General features: G+C 36.4%; 5 protein-coding genes and 2 long non-coding RNA genes across 7 annotated transcripts; 2 read left to right on the forward strand and 5 right to left on the reverse strand.

Annotated features, from left to right (window-relative positions):
• Nucleotides 1-228: 228 nt before the first annotated feature.
• LOC137720652 (desiccation protectant protein Lea14 homolog) lies at nucleotides 229-1,297 on the reverse strand. Its single transcript, XM_068459740.2, has 2 exons — nucleotides 943-1,297; nucleotides 229-686 (listed from the first exon to the last, which is right to left on the reverse strand). Exons 1-2 carry the CDS (start codon nucleotides 1,278-1,280, stop codon nucleotides 392-394), a joined length of 633 nt encoding a protein of 210 aa, XP_068315841.2. The 5' UTR covers nucleotides 1,281-1,297; the 3' UTR covers nucleotides 229-391.
• Nucleotides 1,298-3,026: 1,729 nt separating this feature from the next.
• Nucleotides 3,027-4,293, forward strand: LOC148699141 (uncharacterized). Its single transcript, XM_088697038.1, has 2 exons — nucleotides 3,027-3,481; nucleotides 3,564-4,293. Exons 1-2 carry the CDS (start codon nucleotides 3,191-3,193, stop codon nucleotides 4,161-4,163), a joined length of 891 nt encoding a protein of 296 aa, XP_088553164.1. The 5' UTR covers nucleotides 3,027-3,190; the 3' UTR covers nucleotides 4,164-4,293.
• A 362-nt stretch (nucleotides 4,294-4,655) lies between these two features.
• Nucleotides 4,656-5,751, reverse strand: LOC148699142 (uncharacterized). Its single transcript, XR_015964261.1, has 2 exons — nucleotides 4,989-5,751; nucleotides 4,656-4,885 (listed from the first exon to the last, which is right to left on the reverse strand). It is a non-coding gene; the product is annotated as an uncharacterized LOC148699142 (long non-coding RNA).
• A 3,958-nt stretch (nucleotides 5,752-9,709) lies between these two features.
• LOC148699143 (uncharacterized) lies at nucleotides 9,710-10,429 on the reverse strand. The gene is made up of 2 exons (XR_015964260.1): nucleotides 10,236-10,429; nucleotides 9,710-10,092 (listed from the first exon to the last, which is right to left on the reverse strand). It is a non-coding gene; the product is annotated as an uncharacterized LOC148699143 (long non-coding RNA).
• Nucleotides 10,430-12,270: 1,841 nt separating this feature from the next.
• On the reverse strand, nucleotides 12,271-13,674 carry LOC137720651 (desiccation protectant protein Lea14 homolog). Its single transcript, XM_068459739.2, has 2 exons — nucleotides 13,373-13,674; nucleotides 12,271-12,660 (listed from the first exon to the last, which is right to left on the reverse strand). The coding sequence occupies exons 1-2, from the start codon at nucleotides 13,582-13,584 to the stop codon at nucleotides 12,420-12,422; spliced, it is 453 nt and encodes a 150-aa protein (XP_068315840.1). The 5' UTR covers nucleotides 13,585-13,674; the 3' UTR covers nucleotides 12,271-12,419.
• A 4,674-nt stretch (nucleotides 13,675-18,348) lies between these two features.
• LOC137721345 (desiccation protectant protein Lea14 homolog) lies at nucleotides 18,349-19,833 on the reverse strand. Its single transcript, XM_068460443.2, has 2 exons — nucleotides 19,518-19,833; nucleotides 18,349-18,938 (listed from the first exon to the last, which is right to left on the reverse strand). The coding sequence occupies exons 1-2, from the start codon at nucleotides 19,721-19,723 to the stop codon at nucleotides 18,611-18,613; spliced, it is 534 nt and encodes a 177-aa protein (XP_068316544.2). The 5' UTR covers nucleotides 19,724-19,833; the 3' UTR covers nucleotides 18,349-18,610.
• Nucleotides 19,834-21,917: 2,084 nt separating this feature from the next.
• Nucleotides 21,918-22,910, forward strand: LOC137719501 (hevamine-A-like). The gene has a single exon (XM_068458551.2). The coding sequence runs from the start codon at nucleotides 21,953-21,955 to the stop codon at nucleotides 22,847-22,849; it is 897 nt and encodes a 298-aa protein (XP_068314652.2). The 5' UTR covers nucleotides 21,918-21,952; the 3' UTR covers nucleotides 22,850-22,910.
• The last annotated feature ends 3,140 nt before the right edge of the window (nucleotides 22,911-26,050 follow it).

Here is a 26,050-nt window from a genome sequence, read left to right on the forward strand (position 1 = left end):
CAAAAATTTAGAGTGTAAAGTGATTTTTTTAGAGTGTCAATAACATTCTTCAATGGATATTCAAAATGTTATCTAACTCAAAACATCTATTTATATTTAACATCCATTCTTTTCGTGACAACCTCAAAATGACAAACATATGAAGGCCTTAAAACAATTGCGTTATGAGCATCCTGTGGGGGCAAGACATTCACCTAACAAGAGAGATAGAAGATAGATAAAACAGGGTATTGCAAGAGTTGCATCCAAGATTTCGCCTTACTAGAAGATTATAAATTGAGTATTAGTTCTGTTACAAGGAGAAACCCTTAAGACTCCACCCTCCCTCTTATAATTCTTTTACCAGATGTATAGGATGGGACCTATAATATATAGAAACTATATTTCATGTTTAAGGCACCAGCTGCTGAGGATTGATTTGGTCCAACAATTTGGAAAACAGATGAGAAAGCTTGAGTTCGCCCTGTTGGCATTGGCAAGGAATTGGTAAGGATACAACGTTCCCAATTACAGGAAACTTAATCTTGATACTCAAATCGATCTCATAGTTAATATCTGCATCTCCAGATATGTCCTTTGCGAAGTTTATGAACACTCTTAATGGCACCTTCACTAACACAAACATAATCGACTCTTCTCCGGGCTTCAGTGACGCGGCATCTTTCAATGTTCCTGTTAAGACCTCGCTACACCACACATGAAGTGAAAACAAACAACATATTCAAACGCGTATGCATTAAAAATTTCTGTATTGACATATATTGACATGTTATATATATTATCGGACATTTGACCTACTAACCATCATTTTTAAACAATCGATATATACAACTACTTTGTCATATTTAACACAGTTATGTGACGGAAATGGTACATAACAATTGTACACAAGAACGTCTCCAGGATGGAGGATGTGAAAAGGAGATGTGGATCAAAACCTACCTGCCGGCGCTTTTGAATTTGAAAGAAGCCTGACTGACAGGGAGATAGAACTCAAAGGGGTTGAAGATAGATATCTCGAAGACGAGTTCTGTGGAGTCCAAGCTTTGGTTCCCAAATTGAAGGCCTACAATAAGTGCAGATCTTTTCTTCATCTCAGCCAATCTCGATTCCACATACCCCTGCGCCTTGCTCGCTACATAGTTCTTGGCACTGCCCGCCAATCGTGACACGTTCAAATACCAAGAAGAAACGAAGGAGGCACTTCTTTGCATTTTTGAAGAAACGAAAGAGGCACTTCTTTGCATTTTTGAAGAAACGAAAGAGGCACTTCTTTGCATTGTTGCTGAAGGGCAAAAAACTGAATTTAAAATATTTAGTTATGGGACCGATTACTCTACTCCCATTCATATATATAGGAGTTGGTACATTTGTAGAACCTTTTGGCTTTTGGAGATGGGGCCAACCATGGTCCTTTTCTTGCATTTCTTCCTTGTAAAGTGTCCCGAAATATAAGTAAAGAACTGGGTTCCCTCTTACTTCCCTCCAAAAATATAGTTGGTGTTCTTTAAGTTCATCATATTGTGGAATCAGATATATGTTGTGGGAGACCTTCCTTGTTTAATATGGTCATTGATTCCAAATTATTATCCCTTTCCCCTGTCATTGATGTTGTTCCTGTTCTGTAATTCCCTTCTTTTTGCTTTGGTCAAATTTGTGGATTGCCCTAGTTAGGGCATTCCTCTTCACGTATTGCGTTCCAGAGTCAAACCCTCATCTTTCTTGGTGTATATTATGGCTTGTAATGAAAAAAAAATATATGATTTACTTGAGTTTCACGTTTATCCTAGTAATTTTTGTCATTGCATTTTCATCCTTTTAGTTTCAACAGTTAAACTGTTAGTTCGATCATTCAAATGAGGCAGACTTTCACCACACATGTTTTTCAAATGAGTATACGTGCATAAAAATTGAGGAAAAATTCAACCAAGGGCATTATTTGATAACTATTGTATGTTAAAGTACACACAATAGAAGTTATAGGATAAAAGAGATCATGAACGGTCATCCTTGAAAGATTCTAGAATATCATAAATTTGAGAAAAACTCTTGATAATGAATGGTCTTCCTCTTCACTTGTAAGTGAAAGGTCTTAAGTTTGATTTTCGCCAAATGTAAATTTGAACTACACTATTACCAACCCCATTATAAGGCTAATCCATCTATTTCTTTTTAATGTAGATAATATTATTTAAAAAAAATACAAAATACAAAATTAAAAAAAAAAAAAACAAAAAAAACAAAAAACAAAAACGAAATAGTTATCGCCATGTCCACAAGTTAAAGTATTAGACTAATTAAAAACACGACAATGCGACAAAAGAAATGATGTGGACATTTCGAGTGTAGTAGTAAACTAGAGTTCGGAAAAAAAAAAAAAGTGACCCTACTGATAAAATTGTCTTTTTTTTCATCTCAAAAAAAGAAAAAAATAGGTGAATTATACAAAACTACCTCAATTATGGATCGCACCACAATCTTATCTCTCATATTTTAAATATTACAATGCCATACCTCAAATTATGAATTCTTTGCAATGTCAAATCTCCATTAAGACCATCTCCAACAATGGCTTATAACCTAAAATTCCCCTTTTTTTTCCCCTCAAAACTCACTCTAACCCATGTGCTAAATAAAACCTAAAACCCAAAACTTAAAAGAAGGCCAAATACCAGCCCGTTTTTAGGCCAAAACTCATTATGGGTCCTACCTGTTGTGAGTGAAACACGGGCTGTGAAGCCCAGTTTCCTTTCCTCCAGACGCGCACGCGCCGCACGCGCTAGCACCAAGTCAATGGCCGACAGCCCCACGTGGGCCTGTTCCTTCCGGTTTCAATGCAAAAGTAGCCTAACGGCTACTTTTTGTAATCCAATGGTGAATTTTAATGGGCCGTTGGTTAATCCAACGGTCCAGGTTTAAATTTTTTTTTTTAGTTTTATATTTATGTATTTATTGAATCCAACGGCTTAGATCAAATATAATTAAATATAACGGTAAAAAAAAATCTAACGGTCCAAATTTAAATCCAACGGCTAGAATAATTTAAAAAAAATTATTTAACTTAAAATTCAACCAAAAACTCTATAAATACCTATGTATTTGTTCAAACATCCACACAAAACTCACTTTTCTCCTACAATTCTTCCAATTTTTCTTTATACCATTTATTCTCATTTCTAGAATTTTCAAGATGGCAAAAGAGCATGTTAGAGGTCGTAATTGGACATTTGACGAAGATATTGCTTTATGTTTGGCATGGATTTCGATTAGCGAAGATGGTGCCGTCGGCACCAATCAAAATAGAAAGGTTTTATGGGGTAAAATCGTTGATAAGTTCCATGAAAACTCCAACGCCGGTCGAAGGGAAGTTGGTGGTGTTTATGATCGGTGGAAGATTATCAACAAAGCGTGCTCTTTGTGGAAAGGAAGCTTGGAGAGAGTCATGGTTGACATGCCTAGTGGAAGGGGCGCCTCAGAAATTGTGAGTTTATTTGTTGATATTTTAGTTGTCATGTACATAATAGTATTTTGCAACTAATTGTTTTTATGTATTTGTTGCATAGGGTGACAAAGCAATGGCAATTTACAAGACAAGAACTACACCAAAAAATCAAGCTTTTAAGTTGCATCATGCTTGGAACATCCTCAAGGATTGTCCGAGGTGGGGAACCGATGCGAACCAACAATGTGGAAGATTATTTCATAATGAAGCCCCACCCCCAAATGATGTCAATGAAGGTGTGAATTTTGCCGACAATGAAGGTGTCGAACAAATGACCCCAACTTCTTCTTTTGCAAGGCCCCCGGGTAGAGATAAGCAAAAGGAAGCAAAGAGAAAAGGGAAGTCCCAAGATCCGACACGTGCACAATTTGCTAGCGAAATGGCAATAATGAAGGAAATCCAGTGCCGTCGGCAAGAAGAATCAGCCCAAATGCTTTTGGCCATGAAGGAACAAGGGGATAGGGAGCAAGAAAGGTACGAAACTAATTTGATAATGGAGGACCTCGACAAATACACTCCAGAGAGGAAGAGATACTTACGTGGTAAGCAAAAGGAAATTTTACGAAGGAATGCCACAAGGAGTATATTTCAAGATGACGATTCATCTCAAGACTATCACCCAAGTCCATCACCAAGTCAAGATGGTGAATATCATTATTAAGTTTACGTAGTCTATGAGTTTTCGATTGTATTAAGTTTATGTAGTTTATTAATTGTTTTTTTTTATTTTTTAAGTTTATGTGGTTTATTAATTGTCTTTTTTATTTTTTAAGTTTATGTGGTTTATTAAATGTCATTGGTATTAAGTTTATGTGGTTTATCTTGATTTTCATGTATTGATTTAGTGATTTTTCAAAATTTATCGGAATTTAAATATTTTTAGGTTAAAATGTTCATAAAATTAATTTAGGATAGTCTACATAAATTTTTTTTTTTTTAAAAGTTAATTTAAAAAAAAATAGCCTTAATTCATTCTTTGATAATCTGGGGCTAAAATTTTAAGTCAGAAGGGTTGGACTAGAAAAGCTGTTTCTGGGCTAAAACCTAAATTTTCTGGGCTAAATATTTTTAGGTTTTAGGTTACCATTGGAGATGGTCTAATGATTCTGTCAAATTGGTAGTTAATGATTTGGCAAATTAGAGGACCCATATATTTGCTAGCGTGGCAGCCAACTCATGCCATTATAAATAAATAAATAAATCATTTAAAAAATTAAAATTTTTATGTGTCAAAAAATAAATAAAAAAGAGTGGGCCCCACTCTCTTCAAATTCACAAAATCCATTGTCTTCTCCGACTGCAATCCGCCATCGCCGATCTCCCCTCTTAGTCTCCGACCTCCCCAAAACCCCACTGCAGATATTGACCTGCCTTACACTAAATCTGTCATTGAAAAAGAGTGGAATTAGCTATGCAAAACCTTAACCATAAAAAATAAAAAAATAAAAAAAAAACCCATTGCACAATTTAATTTCTTGAAATTCACCCAAAATCTCAAGCTTTCTCCACGGACCACCATGAAGTTTTTGATAAGTTTCCTTCTTTTTTCCCTGCTTTGCATCGGGTTTTCTCAGAAGACCTTGAACTCCACCTCCTGTCGCGGCCGTTGATCTCGAATACCTAGAAAACACCGATACCCACTTCAAGGAATTCGAGGATGAGATGGGTTTTGGGGATTCGGGTTTGGGGCTTTGTGGTGAGAGTGGCGTAGAGGGCTTGAGGGAGAGTTTGGGGATTGGGTTGGTGTTGGATTTGGGATTGAATCTAAGAGTGGAGTGGGAGAGAAGAAGGGTTTCAATTAAGGGTTTGGTTTCAGTTTGAATTTAAGGTTTCGTTTAAACGGAGGCGTGGGAGAGAATGGTGGAAGAGTGCAAGGATTTGGAGAGTAATGCAAGAGAAGAAGCTGGCTCCGAGCTTACCGTACGTGAAGGCGGTGAGATGGGAGGTCAGCGAAGGCGGAGGATAGGTCGGAGAAGACAGTGGGTTTTGTGTTTTGACGGGGGTGGGGCCCACTTTTTTTAATTTAACTTTTGACATAAAAAATTAAGAAAAATAAATGAAAATGACTTAAAAAGTTTTAGTTTTAATAAAAAATCATGTTATGAGTTTTGTTTAATAATTAGTACAAGGTCCATACTAAAGTAGTACAATTAAAAATGTCTTAATTATAATAAATTATGATTTATTAATTTTATCCCTAAATTTCTTAGGTTGAGTTCCAAATTTTTGTCGTTAATGGAGTTCATCATTGTTTTTAGGGGTGGTTCGGTATGGGATCCCATACCGAAACCATTGTCCCGATTCCCAAACCGAAATTTTTGAGAATCCCAAATTCAATCCCAATCCCAAACCAAATTTTCGGGAATCCCAATTTTCGGGAATCCCGAAATAATTTCGGGATTTCGGGTCAAATCGGGAATCCCGAAATGCTTTTGGGCTTTTGGACTAAAATTTGACATATTATGTTTTTGGGCTAAAATTTGACATATTATAAAGTAATAAATAAAGTAACAAACTCAAAAGTAAAAATAGTAGTTACAAGCCAAGGTTTATAAATAAAGTAACAAACCCAAAATCAAAAAAATTAGTTATGAGCCAAAGTTTCAATAATTAAGTTACAAACCAAAAGCTAAAAAGCAAAGCTTAAAGTCTATAAATATTGTTGGCCTCTTCGGCCCCTTCGTCCCCTTGATCTTGTTGATGCTTGTGGTTGCTCCCTTCTTGTTGGTAATTGTACTCTTCCCCTTGATGTTGATGGTTGAGCCCTTCCCCTTGCAATGGGTGGTCGTGGAGGTAGTGATTGATTTTGACGTTGTTGAACTTCAACTTGGAGTGGTCGAGGAGGTGGAGGTGGCATTTCATTTTCTTGTGTTGTATTCTCCTCACCTCCCAAATTAGCCGTGCCTAAAACAATAAACCACAAATCATTTACATTGAATTATAGTCTAATAGATAATAAATACTAAGAAAATAAAAGAGGAAATTAAATTGTTTACTTACTTCTTTCTAAGCGTTCAAGCTCCTTGTAGAAATGGAATTCGTCAAGTGTAGGCTCCTTGTAGAAACAAAATTATTTTCCTCTAAGCCAATCACTAGTACACACTAAAGCCTCAACCGTTTTAGGTGTTAAGGAAGTTCTAAAAGGATCAACAACTCTCCCACCAAGACTAAAGGCATTCTCACTAGCAACGGTGCTACTAGGAAGGGCCAAAACATCTTTAGCAACTTTACTAAGAGTTGGATATTGAGCACAATTTCCTTTCCACCAATCCAAAAGATTGAAACCCTCATATGTTAGGCTTTGATGTGGATCATTGAAGTACATATCCACTTCATTGGCTATCTCATTTTGTTGTGCCTCCGCTCTCTTTCGTTGGATCTTCTTTGTCATCCTTGAAGCAACATCAATATCTACAATCACACCCCCCACATCATCTAGTACAACACTTGATCTTTACTCCACATTTGAGGTAGCACTACTACTAGTACTACTAGTACTACTACTACTAAGGACCACTCCCTCCTTGTATGCATTATACAACTCGGTTACATAGCCTTTAACCCTTACTTTCTCCTCCCTTATTTTGTCCCATCCATAGCCGAGCTCTTCTAGATTTGTCTCCAACATATCAAATTTGTACCTAGGGTCGAGTACTTGGGCTACAAAGAGAATAGGATTCACCTTTTCAATGTGACCCCAATATTTGTCAAACTTAAGCTTCATTGAGGTAGCCACACTTTGCAAAGTGGCATTAGCGGTGTTTAAAATTTGTTCTTGTATCTCCACTTGCAAGGCAATCACTGTGCTAAGTATTAAGTGTGACGTTGGAGTAAGGGTTGCACTCAATGTCAAGGTGGCATCATAAAACTTTTTAAGAAAATAAGCAAAACTCATCGACCTTTCCCAATCATCCACCTCCGGAGGACCCACCCGCTTGGTCTTTGTTGTCACCCCATCAACCTCTTTCGAGACCTCCTCTTTAAAGTAAGCAATAAAAGAGTCACACTCAAAGGCCATCTTAGAGAACACTTCTTTAAACTTGAAAGCACTATTAAGCATCTCATATGTAGCATTCCACCTTGTGACAACATCAAAAGGGATACTTGACATCCTATCAAATCTCAACAAGACACAATATTCCCTAAAAGACTCCAACCTTGCCGGGGATGAGTGTATAAACTTCACACAATTTCTTATGGCATCAATTTCACAACTAAGCTCCGTCATTCCATCCTTAACTATCAAATTGAGGATGTGACAAGCGCACCTCATGTGCAAGTGAGCCCCGTCAAGTAAAAGAGTACCATTTGACTTGAGTCTTCTTTTCATGTATGCAATGGCGGTGTCATTTGCACTAGCATTGTCAACGGTAATGCTAAACACCTTGTCAATGCCCCAATTATTCAAGCAAACCTCTAGACATCTTCCAATATCATCACCCTTATGAGAAGTAACTTGGACAAAGTTTAGGATCCTCTTATGCAACCCCCAATTAGTGTCCAAAAAATGGGCCGTGATGACCATGTAGTTTATCATTTGAATTGAGGTCCAAGTGTCGGTTGTAATACTCACTCTCAACCCCTCAATCACACTTTTTATTTTAGCCTTCTCTTCAACATACAACTCCAAAACCGCCGCCGCCACCTTATGCCTATTAGGAAGTTTGTATTTTGGATTCAAATCACGAATAAAATCTCGAAAGTCTTCTTGATCAACCACCCTAAAAGGCATCTCCGCTATTATAATCCACCTCACACATCTCCTATCAAGTCTTTTTTGATTGAAAGTGTGAGTGACAAACGGACCTCCCATCCTCGCTTGTGTCAATGTAGGTTGCTTCGGATCCACATTCTCAAAGAGACTAGAACCCGGGCATTTCCTCAAATGCTTAAGAATTCCCGTCGTCCCATGAATTATAGGGTGTGCCGGTACTAAGAGTTTGCAATGCTTGCATTCGGCCATGAAAGATTTCTCCCCATTATTATCGGTGATCGTTACCCTCTTAGCATCATTCCACGCCGGACTTGGACCCTTTCTCCTATTGCCCTTTTTCCGAGGAGGACCCTCCCATTGTCTCACTACTTCTTCTTCTTCTTCTACTTCCTCTTCCCCCTCTTCCCCCTCTTCCTCATCTTCTTCTATTTGTTCTAATGCAATATCCTCCTCCATATCGGGATCATCATCCCAACAATCTTCATAATAATCATTATGCAAATAATCTTGAGGTGAGGGAGTACCTAGTTGAAGGGTACCACTAGGTTGGGTTTGTTTTCGTTTTCCTAATACCGAGACCATAGGTGTACTAGATTGGCTACTAGACCCGTCCATCCTAACAAATAAAATAACAATGCACATTAATATATCACAACCACAATTCAGCATATATCCAAATTCCAATCAATAAATAAAATAAATGGTTCAAAAATCTGAGCATTCAACAAGAAAATATATGGTTGTGAGAAAAATAACTCAAAATATATAACAGAAATCAAAAGAAATCTGCCTATTCAATACTTTCATGGCATCTGCCCAATCTGCCAATTTGACATAGTTTATACTTTGCTATCAAACATTAAGGCAAGACCATGTATCTAAGATTCTCAAAGCCAAAACAAAAATATTACCTGACGCAATGTGTGACTAATTTGAAGTTTGAACAGTGCTAAACCTGCAAACACTGCCAGGAAAAAATAACAAGGTGGCCTATCCCTAGTCAACACAATAAGCAAGGTCTATAATTAAAGATTTAGAACATGCAAAGGAAATTGCTTGACGAAATTAAGATTAGTACCAAACATAACAAGGTGGCTGTGTCTCGTCTTAAAACAAATCCAAAAACATGTTTCTAGGTTAGCGGCCGATCATTAAGATTGGTTGACAATTTGTGTCCCCTAACGAAATTCACAAATAACCAGTCTTTGCATGTTTGACCACACGTATCATGGATTCATGGCTACGATTCTTTCTGTATCTCACTTATCATATGACTAGACCAATCAAACAAAAACTCTAACCTCGTCACACAATTAGACTAATTAAAGTTATCAAACAAGAGTCTAATCACGTAATGAACAGTCTTAATTCGATCAAGGGTGGCGGGGCGCAGGAAAAGAAAACACAGGATCTCCCACGAGCAACGGAAACCAAATAACAAAACTAGTTCCAACATGCAATATCATTTATGGGTATATTTCAAAAGCATTAGATAATATAACTCATGCAACTAAATCACTACATTCTATGAACGGCAACAAAGAGTTTATGACAAGCAGAAGGGCAATGAAGAACACATGCCCATAGATTTTCTATGAATGTTAGCAACTCCTGCACATAATAAGGCCGTCTTAAATGTTTCTTACAAATACGGGCAGTGAAATGAAGCAGTTTTCTTTACATTAACAAAGTTCATCACAATTTACATCCTGCTGGTGATTTGCAAAGGTAAGAGGCGGCTTTTACCTGAGCTCTGAGAACTCCAGTCCAACCAATATTATTTGAAAGCAGCCACATCAAAGCTCAAGTTCAGAATCACATATCTTGTATGAGATTCGCAATCAACAGAACAATGCCTAAATAGGAAAATAAAAGGCTGTTGAAGAAGAAACAGGTAAAATAAAACTGTATCAATTCATTTGTAACTACTCAAAAAATGTAACTACAATTCGGTGAATACATTAGCAACTGCAAGCTAGAAAAGTGCACAGTTGACAGCAAGTACAAAACAAAACGAACCCGCGCAAAAGCATAGTCAAACAAGCTGGGTGTTGATTTGTGAAGGAAGGCTGAGCCGCTGGAGAGTCAGAGACGAGAAGGAAGGCTGAGCCGCTGGAGAGTCAGAGACGATTCGAAGGAAGGCAAGCTGGGTGGTGATGGCTGGTGGCACAGCACTGGCAGTGGGAGTGGCACAACGGCTGCGCTGATGGAAGTATGGAAACGGAAGTGAAAACTGAAATGGGGGAGAGATCTAACCTAAAAACAAATGAACGGCACAGATTAAATCTAAAACAATGAACGGTTGAAATAATTTTCTTATAATTAAAAAATAATATATATATATAATATTTATTTCGATTCGGTATGGGAATACCGAAAAAATTGAACTGCAATACCGAATCCCATACCGAAAATTTCGGTTTGGTTCGGGATGAAGTACCGAAAATTTCGGGAATTTTGGTTTGGGATTTTTTTGGTTTGGGATCGGGATTTTTTCGGTTTGGTTTGGGATTTTTGGGATTTTTTTCCAACCCTAATTGTTTTGCAGACCTTCTTCTTTTTCTTTGAAACAAAAATATAGATCTTCATGCTATTTAATTTATATTTTGTATTATTTCACTGAAATGTGATAGTCGTTATTATTCATAGTATATTCGAGGTATTGTTTTTCAATTTTTCTTTGTCAGTGGAGTTCATCGTTTGTTTCTCTATAAAATAAATTTGAGATCTGCATGCTATTCAATAATAACTACGGATCACAGTTTCTGAACTATAAAAATAAACTGTTTTTGGATTTTAAGTAATACTATTTCTAGAATCTAAGTCACTGTTTCTGAATCCAAATGAAATAGACACTTTGTTTCTTAAATGTAAGCTAGAAAAGAAATAGTAAAATTCACTGTATTTAGATTCAAAGTAAAATAAGCATCATATTTCTTAAATATAATCACTTGATGCATGAAAGAAAAGAAACAGTCAAAGGTTAAAACATAGACTGTTTTTGGAATCTAAGTCACTATTTCTAGAATTTAAGTTACTGTTTCTGAAATTTAAGTCACTGTTTCTGAATTTTGGTTGTTTTCTTTCCAGATACAGTGTTTGTTTGTACACAGACAAAACAAATACTATATCTGATTTTTTTTTTTCTTGAAACAGTGTTATATTTTGGGTTCTCCAGAAACAGTTATATTTTGGTTTCTTTTTTTCCACACTTTTTTCACTTGTTTCTGCCATTAAACTTTTTTGAACTTGTTTGGGCAGTTTTGTTTCGATGAATGCTTCCTTTTTCAACTTTGATTTGAACGTTTGGGCAGTTTTGTTTCGATGAATGCTTCCTTTTTCAACTTTGATTTGAACTTTGATTTTGTTGTTTTTGAAATGGAGGAATTCGATTTGATAGGAAGACATGGAGTTATTATGACAGTTTCGTGCTGGGTTAAGATTGGTGAAGAGTCAAGACAATATCGAATCATTTAAGGATATTTACAGAATGTAGATTTGTAGCAGGTTGGGCTTGTAAGTTTAACTCATGAACAATAATTTTGGATGGTTTTTTATTAAACTTTGAACCATTTTGGTTAAACAGCATTTTGAGATGGTTCTTGGTTAAATATTTGTTTGCCCAAAGCCCTTTTCATTAAAACTTCCAAAAAATTATTGTTTTAAATGATATATATATTTTTTTAATGGCACAGTTGACTACCACATCAGTAAATATATGGACCCTTTATTTGCTAAATCATCACTTAACGATTAATTTGATGGAATCACTAACGAAAATATGACATTATAACATATTCCTAAGTTCAGATATAATATTGCAATGTTTAAAACATGAGAAATGAGATTATAGCACAACCTATGAGTCGAGATAGTTTTGTGTAAAGTTATATCATCTTACAGAGATAGAAAGAACAAATGCAAGAACACACATAAAGCTACTTTATTCCCCTTGATTTCTACTAGTTAGATTTCAAAACATTTAAAATTTCATTGTAAAATTAATTAACAATATAAATAATAACATAATTATTTATAATTATATGCAAGATCATTTCTTTTCCCGACATAGAATTTACTTTCTTCAACTTTATTCCCACCGTTAATATGGTAAAACATAATTAAATATCAAAACATCATTAGCACCACCCTAATTCCTCATCCATTCCATAATGAAGTTATACATCTGAAAAGACATGGTGATTAGAAGAGGGTGGGAAGCTTGAACTCTCCCTTCTTGTTGAGTGGTATGGTGAAGTTGCCGATGACAGGAAGGTCAATGGTGAGGCCTATGTCCAACTCATAGTCAAAGTCCCAATCTGCACCCAGATCCTTTGCCAATGTCACCAATATGCTATGTGGCACCTTCAATAGCACCTCCAGCACAGTTATGTCACTTGCCTTTAGTGATCCAGGGTCCGGTATAGTCCCCGATGCAATCTCCCTGCAAATATACACAAAATCAAACTTCAAATTGAGGGAAAAAAAGAAGGTCAAAACGTTTTTTTGGTCCCTCTAAGATTCACAAAGTTTTCACTATCCTCCATGTACTTTCAATTAAATCCACAAGTTTTATTTTATTTTGAAAAAAAAAAAAGCGATATTTTAAGCTAATCTAAATTAATGGGAAAGGGGTTTGCGCCAGGACGAAAAAGGAAGGTCCTACACACAATATCAATCCACCACCTGAACTTTTATTTTTTATAAAACAAAACTGGATGGAGATTAAACTAAATCACACAATGACGGTTAATCCAGTATCAAACTCAATCGTACCTAAAACTTTCTACTTAAAGAGAACTGCAACACAAATGACTTTTCAATTGCATCAAGTTTGATTCACGTAGTTTGTAAACTCTTCTCACCCGAGGAAATTTGCAAACTACGTACTGTACCAACCCGAGGACATTTGTCCATTTCTGTTAGTTTCTTGCGACGAAATGGTCAAAAGTAAATGTTAGGGCAAACTTAACGGATTTAGCACAAGAAATCAACAGATGTTAAAATGTATGTCCTCGGATACAATTCGCAAATTACAAGGATCAAATTTGACACAGCAAAAAATATATGCACGAAAGCGGAACTTCGTAAAAACAACATGACCTAATTAACGCCAAGAACCCAATTGAGCAGTGTTAAAAAGTGAGAAATGGAACCTGTTAACGCTTTTGAGGGTGTATTTGATATCACAAATGGGGATGGAATGGCTGTAGGGATTGGTCACGGACACCTTGGAAAGGTACTCCACATGGCTCAAGCCCATCTTCTTGAAATCAACATCTGTGACTTCTGCTTCTGGTTTCGCCACATTTGATATCTTATCTGTGACAAAGTTCTTGGCCTTATCCATGAAACCTTGCTCGGCCATTTTTCAAACGCAAACCTACAACCAAAAAATGAAAGATTTTTGATCGAATCCAAGAGAGATTTCAAGACTTGCAGGCTTATTGATCGTTTGAGGATTTCTCAGATATATTTATAGGGAGGCGGTGGTCTGTTTACTAGGTTTGTGACGCGTGTCAAGGAGGTCGGTAGTTGAGGACAACTGAGGATGTACGTGTCCGCTTGATGCAGGAAAGAAACGGATTTGGATCTGATACGGATCCAAATTGTGGGATCTAAGGGATTCTCACATCTTAACCTTTAATCGTGTATCGTGTGGTTATAAATCATTTGAATTTTTTTATTTAAAATACAAATAGTACCTGATAAAAACTCACCGCATAATATATAATGAACAATTATGATGTGAAGATTCCTATAATTTCAAAATCCAAAAGAAACAAGAAGGTAGATTGTCTACCCTCCTGTTTGATGCCCTTCACATCTCCTCATATTTTGTGCGATCACGATTAAGTCATATTAATATTTTATATTAATATTTTTATAGTGATACAAAGATAAAAAATAATAAGAATATAAAATATTGACGTGACTTAATTCTGAGCGCACAAACCAAAAGGATGAGAAGGGCACCCAAATCTGCCTCCAAGAAACAAAGGACCCGGTGAAAAGACTAGATATTTTTTTCGGTCGACTGAAAAAACAAAAAAAACAGATAAAAATTTGTGCTTACACAGTTACACTTGCATACTAAAAGTTAGGGTTATGTTGTCTCTTTTTCCTCTCTGTTTTCCACATCTCAAGATTCTCGACGGTGGAGAGTGGCACACAAACAGAAGCCCTAATTATAGTTTTTTTTTTTAATGATAATAATTTACTCTATGTATTACGAAATTTCAATGGTATTTTTTATTATTTATAAAAAAATTAGATGAAAGTACCCTGAAAATATAGAAATAAATAATTGTTTCCATAGAAACTTCTTTTCTCACGAAAATTGGTGGTTGATGCAAATCCAAGCCGTTCATATCATTCCATTCGTTATTATCTTTATTACTATTACTGAATATCCAATAACAACCAATTTATTCTTTCATACCATTAGGAAAAAGAATGATATTAATTTACCTTTCTATGCTTGTGCTCGCATTATACAAGGGCTTAGTTGAGTAACATTTATGCCGGACAAAAAAAAAAAAAAAAAAATAGTGATCACTTAATACTACCAGACCCTAGTATTTTTTCACTTGTAAGTGAGAGAGTCTTAGGTTCAATTCTCGTTAAAGCGAATTCGAACCAAATAATTATGGTTAGTTCATTCAAAGGCTTATTTCCCCCATCTCTTAAAGTAAGTGATAGCGTATGAATTTAAAAAAAAAAAAAAATAGTGATCGCTTTTGATTAGTTAATTAAAATGGTCAGATATCGTGAATTAATGAGTCACCAGCACGATAGATTAAGTTTTCGATTCCCCTTTTATAACTAAAAACAACGACACCAATTTATTCAACTAAAAGTAATTGTGATTGACGAAATTGTGATTATAGTTTTCTATCCTACTAGAAAAATTTTGCGGGCGTCAATACCTCGTCCATCTGTGGAAGCTATTTGTTGAGACTTAAGCTATCATGACTTCTATAAATGTTGGTTTTCGAAGAAATACTTAATTGCGAAGCTGAAGAAATGGAATGATCATCGAAGTATACGTCCGTATTAGAGTTTAGTTTAGTTGAAAAAGTAATTAAATTTGCTAAAATTGGTATTAGAATAAGATGTTAAAGTAGTTTTTAGTATGTCATGCTTTTTCTAACAATTTTGAATTGACAATTCTGTTAATGATTCAACCAATTACAACCGTGTTATTTTTTCTTATAGTGAGACTTCAACTTAAAGTTTTACCCACTCTTGTTTTGCTTCTCATTATAAGGACATTATGCTATTTAGTACTATAATCTAGTGATATTCCTCTTCATTTGTTAGTGAGAGGTCCTATGTTTGATTCTCGTCAAAGGTGAATTTGAATCACATTATAATGGACTATTGTGAGGCTCAACTCACTGTTCTTTTTCTTATGTAAATAATATCGTTTGTTAAAAAAAAAAAAAAAATTAAGAAAATGCAAAATGAAGGATAAGTCTTGATGGGAGCATCAAATAAAACATCTTATTTTTCTCGCTTTTCTTTCTCTTGTCGATTGGTTTGTAGGGATTGACTACAACCAAAACAATAAGCAGATAAAGATGAATAAACCAAAAATATGAACTCTGAATTAGTCACATTGTTGAGTTTTACGGCTCAAAATTAGGTTTGTGTTACTTATTTGGTTTTGGTGTCCTATTTGGTTTTGGATTTTGACTTCTTATGGTTTCCTTGGTGGAGAGATTTTGTTAATTACCTATTTGATTAGGATTTGTATTTGTATTTACTTCCTATTAGGATTCTTATTGTAACCTAAATCCTATGTACTGCTATAAATAGGAGCTTAGGGTTACTGTATTTTGTGTGGCTCATTCGTGTGGCAATTTAGTGAGAGTCAATTTGTAAGTTTGTGAGTTAGAGAGCAATTTGGGAGAATCTTCTCCGTTTGTTTGAGTTCTCTACTCATTTGGTTTAGGGTTTGTAATTTGTCGGATTTGGGTTGTGAGAGTTTAAATACTCTTTTGTAATCTCCATTTGTTTAGTGAAATTCTTCGTCATGCTTCGCTCGTGGTCGTAGACTTTACGCCAAACATGTAAATCTCTTGTGTTAGTTTGAGATTCTTTGTTTTAGCTTTCACCTGCGCATAAAAGTACAATAAGTGGTATCAGAGCCTAGGTTTTGGCTTGGGCTTTGCTTGGCAGTCACTATGAAGCCTTCTATGTCGTCAGTGAAAGTTGATATTGAAAAGTTCGGCAGCAATGACTTTGGTATTTGGCAATTGAAGATCTGTGCTTTGTTAGTTCAACAAGGGCCTTTAAAAACGCCAAAGGGTGTGAGGGCTGTGCTGAATTCATGGACTAATGAAGAAAAAGAAGATGTTATGGAGCGGGCACTTGGAGCAATCATGATGATTTTATCGAATGAAGTCTTGCGTGAAGTTGGTAACATCAAATATGCACTGGAGTTGTGGCTAAAATTGGAGAGCTTGTATATGACCAAATCCCTTCCTAAACGGTTGTATTTGAAGAAAAGTTTGATACTCTTCGTATGGATGAATGTACGTCAATTCATAAGCATGTTGATGAATTCAATAAACTTATGATGGATTTGAAAAGTGTGGACGACCAAATTAGTGATGAGGATTATGCGATAACTTTGTTGTGTTCTTCATCTCCTTCGTATGAACACTTTGTCGATACCATGCCATTTGGTAGAGAAAGTCTTAGTTTGGAAGATATTAAAGTCGCTTTGAATTCTAAAGAGCTAAAGAATAAAGTGTCTAACACACAAGATGGAGCTTTGGTAGTTCAAGGAAGGAATAAGGAAAGGAGCAAACTTGGAAAGAACACTTGTAGCTATTGTTATAAGGAAGGTCATTGGAAAGTAGATTGCCCTAAACTCAAGGGCAAAAAGAAGCCGTTTGATAAGTCTTTTGCTAGTGTTGATGCAAACATTGCAAAAGATCGTTGTTCTGAACTCCTCTAAAGGTTATGTAAAAAGGTGGAGCTTGGTACTCAAGCTCTTTGGGTGGAGTGCAATTCGCATTTTTTGTTTGTCTGTTCAAGCTTTTGCTTGTATTTTGTTTCGTATTTGTTAGTTTCCATAATGGAATTTATTGGAGAAGGTGTTGGAGGAAATTTCAAGTTTGAAAACTTTTGGATTTTTTTATTCTAGGTGGAGATCAGTTTCAAAAGAATTTGGTGCATGTTTGCGTTTGTATTTTGGTATACCAAATATGAAGTTTGTATTTGATTTGAAAATTTGCTAATTTCTCGTCGAGGTCGAGATTGCTGAGTTTTACGGCTCAAAATTAGAATGATGCAAAAATTAGGTTTGTGTACCTATTTGGTTTTGGTGTCCTATTTTGGTTTGGATTTTGACTTCTTAGTTGGTTTCTTTGGTGGAGAGATTTTGTTAATTACCTATTTGATTAGGATTTGTATTTACTTCCTATTAAGATTCTTATTGTAACCTAAGTCCTATGCACTATAAATAGGTGCTTAGGGTTAGTGTATTTTGTGTGGCTCATTCGTGTGGCAATTTAGTGAGAGTCAATTTGTGAGTTTGAGAGTTAGAGAGCAATATGGGAGAATCTTTTTCGTTTGTTTGAGTTCTCTACTCGTTTGGTTTAGGGTTTGTAATTTGTGGGATTTGGGTTGTGAGAGTTTAAATACTCTTTTGTAATCTCCATTTGTTTAGTGAAATTCCTCGTCGTGCTTTGCTCGTGGACGTAGGCTTTATGCCGAACCACGTAAATCTCTTGTGTTAGTTTGAGATTGTTTGTTTTAGCTTTCACCTACGACGTTGATATTGGTACTTTGTTAGAATTCACTTCCGTTTGTGCATAAAAGTATAACAAGTCGCTTAGAGCATCACCACCAATAGAAAAGTAGCAAGCTGGAGATGATTTTATATTTATCAACTATGAATTACTGCATCCTCTTTAATTTATTTGTATTCTAAGCCTTCTTTCTAGTTATTGGATGAAAGAGATGAAATAATAGAATTAATAAAGAAATCCTATCTAAAGGTAAAAAAGAGTATGAAAATCACTTAGTTTTAAATAATAAGAAGACTTAAAATCACGAAGTAAAAGATAAATGCATGAATAGAAAACAAAAAGTACATCTGAAGCAAAATTACAAGGAAAAGATGAAAGGGTACCGCATGAAATTAACCAATTCAATGCCGGGAAGAAAATGCTCATCCACACGGTACAAATTAAATCAAAATTCTTTTTAATCTCAAACCTAAGCACATAACATAATTAACCAAACTGCTCTTACATGTTCAGCCATTCAGGACAAGAATTCAATTTTCACCTTTCTTTTTCTTAAGATAAACTATGTGCTCTTACATTTATGACGAGAATTCGACTTTCAACTTTTCTCGCTTTTTAATCAAGTCATATCTACTTTGAAGTCTCCTTTTTAGTCTCTTTGGAAGCCTGTTTTAAAGCTTCCTCCTTTGCAGCTTCATCCTTTGAACCCCAAATGACTTCAGATAAGGTGGGAAGCTTGATTTCGCCCTTCCTATTGAGTGGTATGGTAATGTTCCCAACTAGAGGAAGGTCAATGATGAGACCCAAATCCAACTCATAGTCGATGTCCCAATCCGTGGCAATGTCCTTTACCAATGTCACAATAATACTGTGCGGCACCTTCACCGGCACCTCTAATACAGTTGTGCCACTTGCCTTTATCGAGCCAGGGTCTGGCATGTTCCCAGATCCAATAACACTAATTCACATGTATACATACAAATCAGAAGAAAAAAAAAATCAATATACATCAACCAAATGTTTGGATGGACAATTTCAAATCAAGAAAAAAGATTTCCCGCACTTTTTTCTCCTTCTACACAAGTCTATCAAGTCTCTTTTGATTTATTCAATCTAAAATCTCGAAATAAATAAAGGCATGCATGAAAACGAAGAAAAAGTGGGTATGCGGAAGTTCCTTTCCTAAATCATATAATAATCATTTTACAATTTTCCGTAAGCCTATCTACCCTTAATTAAATTTTGAATGTGCGGATCAAACTCAAGACTCATGTACAACTTTACTCGAAAGAATGTCCAGTTTCAAATCCAAGCTCATTTCAACAGAGTTTCGGCTTTGATCTCATTTTTTGATAAATTTAGGTTTCGATTGTGATCTCATATTTCAAAACCGAAATCCCCTAGTTGGTTTGATTTGTAGAATTGGAAAATTTACAACTTCATAAAGAGGTTTCGGTTTTGATCACATTCGTTGATTTCAAAAAATCACTAGTACTGAAAAAAAAAATATATGTAAAGGTGAGAGGTGAAAACTAACTTGCCAATGCTTTTGAGGGTGTATTTGATCTCGCAGATGGGGATAGGATGTGGGTAGGGATTGTTCACAGCGACCTTTGCAATGTAATCCGCAGAGTCAAAACTCACTTTCTTGAAATCAACACCTGTGAGACTTGCATCAGGCTTCGGCACATTTGCTATCTTTTCTGCGACATAGTTTTTGGCCTTGTCCACCAACCCCGACATTTCAAAGGTGGAGATGAAGAAATTAAACAAACCAAGAGATTAGCCAAAGAAAACAAAGATGAACAAAAGAGTATAGATTGATTTAGACAAGCCTTGCGGCCTTGCTAATTGAGATTTAGAATTTCACTTGGGGTTATATATAGGAGGTGCATTGCTTAATTAATTTGTGGTTTTCCCACAATTACCTTAATTATAATCATATACGTGTTGGGATTATATATTCCTTATTTGGACATCCGTGATTGGATAACATGGATGCTTTTTGGTTTTTTTTTTTTTTTTTTTTTTAATGGTAATATTTGTCCATTTGATTGAGGTACGTTAAGACTGATCATTGCTGTGAGTCAGGTCAAATGCAGCATGTATGCTACACCAGACATTTTCTTCTTTGTTTCTTACGATTTGATTAACTTAGGATAATACTAGGGAGATTAAATTTGTAAATTAAATTTTGAAAACTAAAAAAATGAAAGTTGATGATTAGTTTGTTACTTAAACGTTGATAAACGTGCTCATTCCTATTGGTGCCAAATCATTTAGTTTGCAAATTTAATTTTTAAATTTAGTATCCCTAGCATTACCCTATTAATTTATCTTGAAAACATCGGAATACAATCCAATCGGAACATGCTGTGACATATTCGTCCACTTTAGTAATAATTACGCAACATATTCGAATTCCTAAAGAAGTATCGAAGAGAGTGAATTTGATACGTATGCTAAATATTCCCTATGCAAATTCTCTTTTTGGACTTACTATTGTGTGATAAATATTCCATGATGTAGAACAAATAGCAAAATAAATCGAAAGAGATGGACTGTAGGGAGACAAAATGATGTAGTGGGCATTTGTCTATTTGGTGTCCGAGTCTTAAATTGGGCTCATGATACTTTTTTAGAGAGAGAACAACGTCATGAATGACTCATGACTTTGCCATGATAAAGCCATGATATACAATAGATTTTAACTATTCGGGATCGTTTCAGTCTTTAAAAAACAAAATGTTACCATTCAACCTTTGTTAAGGAATGACAAATTCATGATAATATAATATTGAATCCACATGAATTTCTTCACTCTAAAAAACAAAACAGGCGTGGAGAGAAGAGACGAGTGATATGGTGTTAAAGATTGGCATGTCAAAGTCACACGACCGGCGGAAGGGTTATTCCTTTTACAAGGCGAAGGTTTGGTTTGGTTTGGTGAGCACTTCTGCCAACGGTAAATAGAGTGTGACATCTGTTTCAATACCTCGTCACAAAACATGAAGGGCGTGAGAAAGTTGTATTTTTTTCTCACAATATCAACTAAAAAAAACAAAAAATCAAATGTATTCGTGGAAAAAGTACATGGGATGTTATATATAGGCAATATTGGATTATGTGGTCAACGAGGGTTGATTGAGTTGGTAAGTATCATTCTCTTCGCTAAATCAAGACCTAAGTTCAAGTTCCATCGCCGAAAATCCCTCTATAAGTACAAATGCCAAATGAAAATATCATATATAGAAAACTTGTTAATTACGACCTAGAGAGGAATTGCATTTGCTTCAGAAGAGAGAGATTAGATTTTACAATTTGACATTATTTCCACAACGTAGAGACAGAATAGTATTCCTGGAAACGGAACAATATAACAAATTTGCAGGCGATATTGGATTATTTGGACATTTATTTTATTTTTTGAAGCATCCGTTTGCATTAATCCACAACCATTTACATCACAAAGAGACATATATAGAAGAGACCGAAAACTGAGAAATATTTTCTTGACAATGTGTCTAGCAACACCGTGACTGAATTTTTATTATTATGTCGTTAAATTCATATGTCTAGCAACACCGTGACTGAATTTTTATTATTATGTCGTTAAATTCATACTTCACCAATATAAATATTTGTCTGACAAGAAAAGTCTAGTCTAAACAAAAACATTTCTTGGGTACCATTAAGCACAAGCAGATGTTACATACATATGATGCCAAAAATATGTGAGATTAACTCTAATCTAATATATGCCGTCTGCGTTAATTAATCCGCAATATTGTAATTTGATACAATGGTAATAAGTGACTTATCAGCCACGCACTCTACCACAAAAGCACAAGGTGTTGCAATCACTATGGAGTCAAATTTCTCTTATAAATAGACAATGTTTTCTCTAAATACTAGAAGCAAGTAGTAACAAGAAAAACATTGGAGCTAGCTAAGCAAATTTTCTAGTACAGAATGGTACTACCAAAGTTAGCAATTTCATTAGCACTCCTCATTTCAGTAAACCTATCAATACAATTTGGAGCTGAAGCTGCAGGCATTGCCATTTACTGGGGACAAAATGGGAATGAGGGTACATTAGAGGAAACTTGTGCCACAGGCAACTATGAGTATGTTATCATAGCCTTCCTTCCAACTTTTGGCAATGGCCAGACCCCCATGATCAACCTAGCCGGGCACTGTGATCCGTACACGAATGGCTGCACTGGTCTGAGCTCCGACATTAAATCATGCCAATCGAAAGGTATCAAGGTCATTCTTTCCATCGGAGGAGGAGCGGGGAGCTACTACCTTACATCTAAAGAGGATGCTAGGCAGGTAGCAACTTATTTGTGGAACAATCTCTTGGGGGGAACTTCTTCATCTCGCCCACTTGGTGCCGCTGTTTTAGATGGAATTGATTTTGATATTGAGGGAGGAACACCCCTACATTGGGATGACCTAGCAAGGTTCCTCTCTGCTTATAGCAAAAAGGGGAAGAAAGTTTACTTAACTGCAGCTCCTCAGTGCCCTTTCCCTGATGCTTGGGTTGGAGGTGCCCTAAAGACAGGCCTTTTCGACAATGTTTGGGTGCAATTCTACAATAACCCTCCTTGCCAATACTCCTCCGATCTTAGCAACCTTGAAAATGCATGGAAGCAGTGGATTTCGGACATTCAGGCGACCAAGATATTCCTAGGACTCCCAGCTGCTCCTGATGCTGCTGGAAGTGGATTCATTCCTGTGAATGACCTCATTTCTAATGTGCTTCCAGCAATTAAGGGTTCTCCCAAGTATGGAGGGGTTATGCTGTGGTCCAAGTATTATGATGATCAAGACAAATATAGCTCTTCGATCAAGAGCCATGTCTAAGATCAATTTGAATCACAGACAACTGTAGTTGTCTGTGAAGTTTGTACTGTACTTATACATGTATCGGTATATTATGCATAAATATATAGAATTTGGTTTTTCTGATACTTGTGTTCCTTCCTTTTCTTTAAGATTAAACATCTGTATTTTGCATAAATATATAATGTTAGGTGCCAAGCTCTCTAAATAGTGAGAGAGCCACAAAAAATTATCAGAAGTTAATTCATTGAAAATCACAAAATATTGGGCTCGGTTGCTTGAGGGCCGGTCCGCTTAAATACTAATATATATGGTGTGGTTCCTTTGGCACTTGAGGAACAAGAGTCCTTTTGAACAGGATTTTGTCCCACTGGATCCTATGTATGTTGTTAATTACTGCCTTCTTGAAAGAAAGGTTTGAGGCTAATGGAGTTTCCTTGCTCAAGCCTCCACGAACCCGTGCCTTTTATTGTTAAGAACCTCCTCCATAGAGCTAGGTAAAACTTCATGTCGGCAGGTGTTGTAAAGGGCTAGTTTTATTGAAGTTCGCAGTGTCTTCAGAAATTCTCCAAAGCAAGAGATTGCGGGTTTTTGTGCGTTTGTCGATGTGAGATTCTAATTGCTGAAATTTGGGGTTAGGGGTGGGTAAACGGGTCTTGGACCCACAGGTAGGGGCAAGTACAAGCGGGTCGAGACAGGTACGCATTACTACAAAAGAGGCTATCACTGGCGGTGTAAAAGCTGACAAGAAACCCCAATTACTGTCGGATTTTTGGTAAAAATCCAACATCAAATCGTGCAATGTCGGATAGGGGAATCGACACCACTGCTAGCATCACGAAAAGGGTATTGACGTCGGTTAGTCCCTTAATCCGCCACCAAGAAGCAAAGTAAGATAAAATAAAAAAAGAACAATAGTGTCGGTTAAAAGTGACATCGAATATTACGTCAGTTAGAAGCGACATTGAATTCTGACATGATGGCGGTCCTGACCGACATCAAGTAACAATTAAACAATTAAAATATCAAACCTATTGTCGGTCTTAACCTTCAGTGATTAAAAATCCATACCTAAAAGGTTCCTAGTTCCTACATCAGCCTTTCTCTCCCTTTCTCTCTCCTTGATTCTCATCACGTTTCAATCACTTTTTCTTTCTATTCTTTTTTCCTTTTGTCAAATTTTTCTTCAACTATATCAATTAAATTGCCTCTTTTTCATCAATTGAATATGATATGCTCGACGATGGGGTTGCAGACGCAAGGCAAGCTGGCTGCAAGCTTGTGCCAATTTCACTTATGCTTGATTGCCGCCAAAGATTTTTCATCAGATATAAAGCTCTGTCTAGATAACTATATTGTAAGTAAATTGATAACACCAAATAAACTTCAGAGAGCTCGATTTGAAAAATAGCTATACCTGAGTCTTTGATAACACATCCACATCAAAGCCTTTGCAAGTTGTTGCACATTTAGAAAGCCTATGAGGGATTTCTCTAATTAGCTTTGCTTTTTTTGTAGTTCAGTTCTCTCTTGATTGAATTAATTGATCGTTTAGTTGTCTCTTCAAATTCTGGACATCCTGCTTATAGTTCTCAGTTAAGACCTGGAAAAATTTGATAAGTCAAAACCACACATAGAACTTAAGCAATAAATAGAAAAGCAAAGGTCAGGGAAACGGAAGAAAAATAGATGAAGATTAGACTGATAGGAGCTTCGTCACTTAGTGGGGAGTTATTTGAAGGTAATCAAGGTCAGCTATGAAACCTTTGTTCATTTTCAACCATGTGTCTTCATCAACCACATTGCTAAAATCATATGGAAAAGGGCTAAAAGCATATGGAATGGGGAGTGTTGAAGATATCCCCTTGAGAGAGAGAGAGAGAGCTGAGGGAAGGACAAAGAGAAGGGGAAGGGACCAGCGACGCGAAGAAGAATGGCGTGAAGGGAAGAAAGAGATAGGTTTTAAGTAGGGATTCAACGTTTCAAAATTCGACAATGTTGGTTAAAACCGACATCACCCTACCCAGTTTTGTGTGCAAAACTAGCGAGAAAATCCTGCCCAAATATTGGATACACTATCAGTCCAATGAGACTGACCTTAACCTGCCCACTGACAAGAAGTTTGAAAATATTTAAAACAAATGGTGTCGGATGAAAATGTCAAATAAAGTATTTCATGCGACAGTAACTTTATGTCGGTTAAAAGTGACACAATTTTCTTTTTATAAGACACCACCATTTAAAAAGATTAAAAGCTATGTCGGTTATAAGTGACATTAACAGTCTATGTCGGTTATAAGCGACATAGACAGTTTATGTCACCTATACCCGACGGTAATTCCGACACCATGTAAGAAGGGTGTCAGAAATGTCTTATTTGCCATTATTTTATATAAAACTGACACCAGACACCGACACAATAAGCCACATTTGTAGTAGTGAAGGGGCGGGTCTAATTTGTATAAATCTAAAACGGGGCGGGGCGGGTCCAAATTGCTAAGAAAACGGGGCCCCGGCCCGAACCATATCTACCGTTCAATATGTGGAGATTTAATCTCCACCATTGATTAAATCCTACAATCCACCTGGCACGGTGTTCGTCGATGTAGATTCTGGGCTGAACGGAAAAGATGCGACGGAAGAAAGCAACGAGTGTTGAATATAGGCTTCAAATAGGCACTATGCGATGACGATATGGGTGGGAGGTTCATAAGGACGCAGCAGTAGAGGTTTAAGATAGGCACGAGATGGTGGTTGGTTAAGGTTTCAGTCGAAACTGGACACACGGGTCAGGCAGTGGCAGTCTTGAGGTGCATAGGTAAGGCTGAGTAACAGCGACGATCCAGTGTGAGAAATCATGCTAAAGTTGACCTTGCCAGTGATGGGGATTTGCTGGCGGGTCTCCGACGAGGATAGGAAAATAGTGAACATCCTCGACAAGATTCTGATCTTGTGGCTTAGAAACGACAGGAATCACAGGAAATCAAGCTTTGGGTAAACGACGAGGTCACCGATATTGGTCTCGGTCTCACTGCAGGAGAAGGTGGTGGTCCAACATCTCCTGGAACGATTGAGATTCGAGAAAGCTAAAGAAGAAGAGGAATAAAAAAAAAAAAAAAAAAAAAAAACACCTGTGGACCCGGCCTGAATTGACCTATTTGGGGTTGTTTTGCAACTTGCGCAGAATAAGGGACTTAAGAAGATTTTGGTTGAATCTAATTC

The sequence above is a fragment of the Pyrus communis genome, chromosome 1 (assembly GCF_041283825.1).
Source record: "Pyrus communis isolate YQ-2024b chromosome 1, ASM4128382v1, whole genome shotgun sequence".
Taxonomy (NCBI): domain Eukaryota; kingdom Viridiplantae; phylum Streptophyta; class Magnoliopsida; order Rosales; family Rosaceae; genus Pyrus; species Pyrus communis.